Source organism: Rousettus aegyptiacus, unplaced genomic scaffold (assembly GCF_014176215.1).
Source record: "Rousettus aegyptiacus isolate mRouAeg1 unplaced genomic scaffold, mRouAeg1.p scaffold_m13_p_11, whole genome shotgun sequence".
In the NCBI taxonomy this organism is placed as follows: domain Eukaryota; kingdom Metazoa; phylum Chordata; class Mammalia; order Chiroptera; family Pteropodidae; genus Rousettus; species Rousettus aegyptiacus.
The window spans coordinates 57,896,348-57,902,776 of NW_023416286.1; the positions used below are offsets into that span (position 1 = coordinate 57,896,348).

At 38.1% G+C, this 6,429-nt stretch overlaps 1 protein-coding gene across 28 annotated transcripts in view; it reads left to right on the forward strand.

Moving 5' to 3' along the window:
• The window catches only part of DOCK9 (dedicator of cytokinesis 9), a 236,178-nt gene extending 229,955 nt beyond the window's left edge, over positions 1–6,223 (forward strand). For 12 of the 28 annotated variants that reach the window (XM_036228844.1, XM_036228853.1, XM_036228835.1 and 9 more), the window contains 3 exons: positions 2,526–2,626; positions 2,761–2,899; positions 4,934–6,223. In XM_036228844.1, the coding sequence (XP_036084737.1) occupies positions 2,526–2,626; positions 2,761–2,899; positions 4,934–5,056 (363 nt within the window). In that variant the 3' untranslated portion in view covers positions 5,057–6,223. Of the gene's footprint in view, positions 1–2,525; positions 2,627–2,760; positions 2,900–3,861; positions 3,870–4,933 lie in introns of all 28 variants that reach the window. The other 16 variants (XM_036228837.1, XM_036228841.1, XM_036228836.1 and 13 more) reach the window with 5 other exon arrangements.
• The last annotated feature ends 206 nt before the right edge of the window (positions 6,224–6,429 follow it).

Here is a 6,429-nt window from a genome sequence, read left to right on the forward strand (position 1 = left end):
CTATCTGAAAAAGTACCTTCAGTTTTATTCTCTTAATGATACATTTTGATTAACAGAAATTCTTCATTTTAATATAGCCCGATAGATAATTTTTTTCTTTACTGGTAGCATTTTCTCTGTCCTCTTTAAGAAATCTGTACTTAAACATGTTTCAGAGATGTTCTCTTAAGTTTTCCTCTGTTTATAATTCCTATGGAAACTTGCAGTCCATCTAGAATTAATTTTTGTGTGTGGTAGCAGGTAGAGGTCAGAACACATTTGTTTTCCATTTAGCTATCCAAGTGGTGTGTACCATTTATGGAAAAGATCATCCTTGATCTAGATACTGATTATACAAACATGTTCAGTTTATGAAAATTTATCCAACTCTACACTTACATTATATGCACTTTTCTGTTTGTGTATTATTTCAAAATTACATTTTGAAAAAGGTTTCCAACATATGGTTTCTTAGGAAATTGGTAAATGTTAAGTCACCTTTCCAGGGACCATTATGCCTTTTGCTTTATCGATACATTTAAGTTTATGTAAATAATTCTAGCACATGATTTATGAGCGTGTGTGTGCGTGTGTGTATCTCCAATTCTCTTCTCTTTCCAGAAGGGTGTGTTTATGGAAGTTACATGTAGATTGTAATACATAGATTTGAGGGTTTTCTTAGTTTGTTTTCTAAAATAAGCTTTTGTCAACTTTTTATCAGATCCATGCTGAGCTGCTGCCTAACGTTTTTCTAAATGACATTCACCACAAAGTAGTGAAAGGTGTTTTCAAACTCTTATGGCCCAAAAGACTTAGATGCCAAAATAAGTCATCAAATAAATATAATATACATTCCAGCAACGTGAGTGATTACATATTGGGGCCAGGGGCCATAATTTTCTGTAGATAAAAACAAAACCACTCAGTAACGTGACCAGGAAACATCCAGCTTCTATCAGAAGTGCAGAAGAAGGGTGTGGGCATCAGTAAAAGGTGGAGCTGGATGGGTTGAGCTTTCTAAAGGGCAGAATGTGCCCTGCCATTCGACTCTGACCTTAGTTTTTTTTAAATGCTCAGTCATCCTAAAAAGCAAAAAATTGCATAATGAAATGAGATGCAGTTTATACGTGTGTACCCACCAAGGTAACACAAGGTTAGAACCAGAGGAAATTAACGTTATCATTTTATTTGTGTATTTCTGTAGCTCTTTCACCAAGAGCTTCAGTGAGGTTGTTACTGTACAGGACAGAGCCATTGGAGTGACTTCATGGTGCTGCACTCCAGGTGCTTGTTTTATTAGACCTGTGAAGTTCAGCAGCTTTCCCCTGTGCAGTTTCTTAAAGCTGAACATAGTTGTCCCTTGGTATCTATAGGGAATTGGTTCCAGGAACCCATAAGGTTACCCATATCTCTAGATGTTCAAGTCCCTTACATAAAATGGTATAGTATTTGCATATAACCTACACACCTCCTCCAGTATACTTTAAATCATCTCTCGATTACTTATAATGCCTAACACAGTGTAAATGCTACAGTCGTTATACTGTATTTTTAGGGAAAAATAACAGGGAAAAATGTCTGTACATGTTCAGTATAGATACAACTATCGTAGGCCTAACCACATAGTACATGTCAGCAACAATGTAACTTTAAAAAAATATTTTTGATCCTTGGTTAGCTGAATCCACAGATGCAGATGTGTCATTTTGGATATAGGTCCTTTGGGTCGTCTTCAGGTAATTAACAGTTCTCTATACACATATCCTATGTCATAACACATCCAGTCATCACAGAAGGTTTGCTAGTTGTTCCGGTCTCAGAGAGCGCACCTGTTACCTTCTAAGCACACTAGACCTTCCAGGAAAAATTACGTAATAATCACGTGGAAAAATCCTTTTCCACACTGTCTTGGATGCCTGGAACTTTCTGCTTCCTATCCAGTGTGTCTGACCTTTTTATCCTCATTTCTACATTTCCTAGCTCATCCAACTTCAGAGAACTCTTCTTAGCTAAGTGAGAGAGGCAGGGTTCCTGTTGCAAAATGCCCCTGATCTTTGACTTTCCGGCACACTCTGATTGTTACTTTATTCAAGGATAGCAAATCCATTTGCGGATGGCTGTCTACATAATTCAATGAGCTGAACAGTTGGTTTTTCAGTTTTTCACTGAACTCACTAGATTGACTTCTTTGTTCAGTGTAGTGTAGCACAAGTATCAGTTGAAAGACTTGGGCTCTGGTCTCAATGTTTTGCTTATTGGATGTTTGACCTTGAACAGGTCCTTAAGTTTTCCAAGCTTTGGTTCTTCCTACATAAAATGAATCATCATCACCAGTGCCCTCAGGATGGCCAAGATGATAAAATCAAATGACATTTAACAATGGAAATTTCATTCCTGGTTTCTTCTTTGAGGTTCTAAGTTCCTGGAGGGCACGGATTATATAACTAACTCAAACATCATTTTTAGCACATGCCAACTGAAACTGATTCAATGGTAAATGGTCATTTTCTTTAAAATAAAATTTAAAATCTTTTTTCTTTATCTAGGTCAATGCAGGTCCACTAGCATATGCCCGAGCTTTCTTGGATGACACAAACACAAAAAGATATCCTGACAATAAAGTGAAGTTGCTTAAAGAAGTTTTCAGGTAAAGCACACCGGGAATGTTTTTTCTCTTTAACTATTAACAATTTCTGTGTTCATTCAAGAAAGAGATACTACCACCGAGACCCATTTTTCATCCTCGAAATGCCTTTATTTTCCTCTCCCATATTATTTCAGGCAATTTGTGGAAGCTTGCGGTCAAGCCTTAGCAGTAAATGAGCGTCTGATTAAAGAGGACCAGCTAGAGTATCAGGAGGAAATGAAGGCCAACTACAGGGAGATGGCAAAAGAGCTTTCCGAAATCATGCATGAGCAGGTAAGTGCCACACTAGAGTTCTTCTCATGTTTAGGGAGCATGTATTGGTTGGGGTCTTAAGTACACCCTGTGATGGCCTACATCTTTTAACATCCTTCCAGAATTATGATATTTGAAGAATAATGTAGCATGCTACACTGCTGCTGCTATCTAAGCACAGGTTACTTGGGGAACAGCTGACAAATTACCCATCTGTCATTATCTAATGTGACGCCATTATCTAATGTGACCAGAGAGGAGCAGTACCCACATCCTCTTCAACACTCTTAGAGGTGGCCCCAGTTCATAAGATTTGTCCCTCCCCAAACAAATCTAGCTAAAAGATAAGCAAAAAATATAAAATGATGTACCTGTACTGTTTCTAGAATTTTCATTATTCACCCAATCTTTTGAAAGAACAGGGTTTACCAACCTGGTTTAAGAAATTATCTGTTGCATTAAATGTCTTTTGCCATTTGCAAAATTAGAGTTGTGAAATTTTTGACTGGGCTCCCCAGTGGATTCTTCATGGCTACTTCTGTATTTCTTGTCATCGTGGGCATTTTCCTGATTCCATTGTTACTATCACCTTCCTGCATGAATTCCTTTCAGGAGGATCACATATGCGGGCTCAGCAGTCAGCAGAGGGGACAGCTGCCCAGGGAACCAAGTAAATGTCAGAGTAGCATTCACATAATTGTGGAGGGGTCTGTTCTCCATTGACGTGCTGACTCCTTCCAAATCACACGGCCAGTCTTTGTAATTAGTGATAGCACCTCCATCACACCCAACCACTTTTGTTGTCCCCTCCCCGTATTATTTCCTTTCAGTCTTGTAAAATGGAAGCCAGGACCATTTGTGTCAGTTCACATAGCGTATGGTGATTTAGTTAGGAAATTTCCATTGCAAGAAACTAATGTAAATATCTACACTTTAACTTGCTTGCTTTTTTTTTTTTTTCTCCTTCATGCTAACACATTCAGATGGGATGGTAATGTCATTTTTTAATTTTATTTTTCTGAAACTTGATAAAGTAATTCACATAAAGTTATTCCTAAGTTTGGACAACTGCAGACATTGGCATAATGACAATGCATGTGCAAAAGAAGGCAGCCCTCTTCTGGGCATTTAGAAAAATAGAAAAAAAATGAAATGCTTAAAGACATGAATGTGTAACTAATTAAGCAGAACATGAGGACCTCATGGGAACAAGGTTTGGGAGAATGCTCAAGGTCTTTTCCATGGGGGCTCTAGATTCCTGTAGAATGGAGAGCTTGATCAGTGGCTGCCAGCATTTGGCACTAGAAAAGATGAAAGAAAAAATTATGGGCTAAAAATATTAAACTCCCAGATTGTATGGACATTTGATGCAGTGCTGTGCTCTAAACTGCATCTTGAACTTTGCATTATATCAGCAACTATGAAGATTAAACTCCTTTGAACCCTTAAGAAAAAAGGGTCTTGACCTGGAGTAAACCTGCTTTTGGCTTTTCCGGGTGAGCTTCTGAATGTTTATGATCTTCTCAGTTTCTACCTGGCAACAGGTCATCTCTCGCCCTTAGAATTCTCCCCTGCATTGCTAAATAAAAAGAAACTTGTTCAGGGTGAAAGGGGCAGCCACTATCTCTGTCCCAGAATGAAAATCTGTAAGACCCTGAGAAAAGGATCCAGTAGAGAAACACAGATGCTCCAGATTCATTTTAAAAGGCGTTTCCAAGGGACAAGGCTGGGCCGTGTCCCCATCAAGTATGTGTAAGACAGACCTCCAGACGCCATATAATCAGGCGAGTCTAGAAGACTCTCCGTTTACTAGCTCGTAAAGGAAACATGTTCTGGACTTTCCCGTCATAATCCTGCTCTGAAAAAGTCATTTACTAGGTGAGATGACACAGTCCCTCTGCAAAGCTCCAAAAGCCAAGCTATCTGAGCACACCATCATTCACAGGAACAGTGACCACTGGATGATAAATCATGCATGTTATATGAAATGTACTGTCTTGAGAAGTGTTGTTCAGGGTATTGCAGTTGGGTAATGTTGTGTTTCTGTGCCTCGAGATTTGCCCCCTGGAGGAGAAGACGAGTGTTTTACCGAACTCCCTTCACATCTTCAATGCCATCAGTGGGACTCCAACAAGCACAGTGGTTCACGGGATAAGCAACTCGTCCTCAGTTCTGTGATTTTGCCTCATGGACCACATGAGGGGACTCACTTTGTCATTTACCAACTCAGGATGATTTCCAAAGCTAATCACTGGGCTCATGTAAGACATGAGAAGACTGAGCACAAGGAGAAGTCGGGAATGGGAGAGAAAGGAAATAAAGAACTGTGTTATTTCATAGAAGGTTTTCTAGAGGAGTCATGAGATGGCACATATTTTTTTAAATCTCACTGGCAATATTCAGAGTTTTCATTATTTCTTAACAAAAGTGTGATGTGGACACTCTCAAACTGAAGTTAAATTTTATTCTTCCTTACAGAGTAGTAGTAAAATAAAACGGCCTAGAAACCAACAAACAAACACGTTCTAGAATGAACAGAGCAGGGACAGGAGCACTGGAATTGAGGCCGAGGAAACCTTTTGCCTCGAGGCTAAGCTGGAAAATCTTGAAAATATTTTTCTTTTCCTGTGGCACATTCAGGTTGAATACAAGAACTATTTTTGTGACTAGTTTTTGATGACCTAAGGGAACTGACCATTGTAATTTTTGTACCAGTGAACCAGGAAGTTTAGTGCTTTTATACTCATTTATTTGTGTCTGAAAAACATGAAAACTTAAGAAATATGTGAGCTTAAAACTAGTCAAGCAGTTTAGAACCAAAGGCCTGTATTAATAAACACAGCTATGCTAGAAAGTTTAAAGTAGGACAATATATTATGTACATAGAGTTTGTTAATATAGTCTCGGTATTCTGTACATACCTGTATTACATTTCTACATTTTTAATACTCCTCACATCAGCTTCCGCATTAAGTTTAATTGTGACAGATTTGTGCTGTTCTTCATATGCAAGACACTTGACTTTACTGTTTTATCCTTGTACATAAAACGTGCAATATGGAGATGTATACAGTCTTTGCTATGTTGGATTTATAAACTGTTTTAAAAAGTTCATCCTTTTGCCAAAGTGGTGGAGTATGTACTTGGTAAATCTTAAATCCTGTGGTGAACAGTGGTGTGATTTAAAGCTTTCACCATGTTATATTTTCTTTTGAGACATTAATTTAGTAATTTTATATTGGGGAAAATAAAGGTTTTTAATTTTATTTAACTAGAATCTCTGCCCTGCTGTACTTAAACATTCTGTACCACATCTGTATTAAAAATTGCATTGTTGATTTTCCAGTGGTGGACATTGGCTGTTTATTGTTTGTCAATCTTAAGAGGGGCAGGATATTGAAATACTCCGTGCTAACATAACACAGTATATGACATTTGCTTTGAAATACTCAAGAAAATAAAAGAGTAGACAGATGAAACAAGATTGACAAATGTTGGTAATTGTTGAAGCTAAGGTTGGGTAGATGGGGATCCTTGTTTCTCTGACTTTG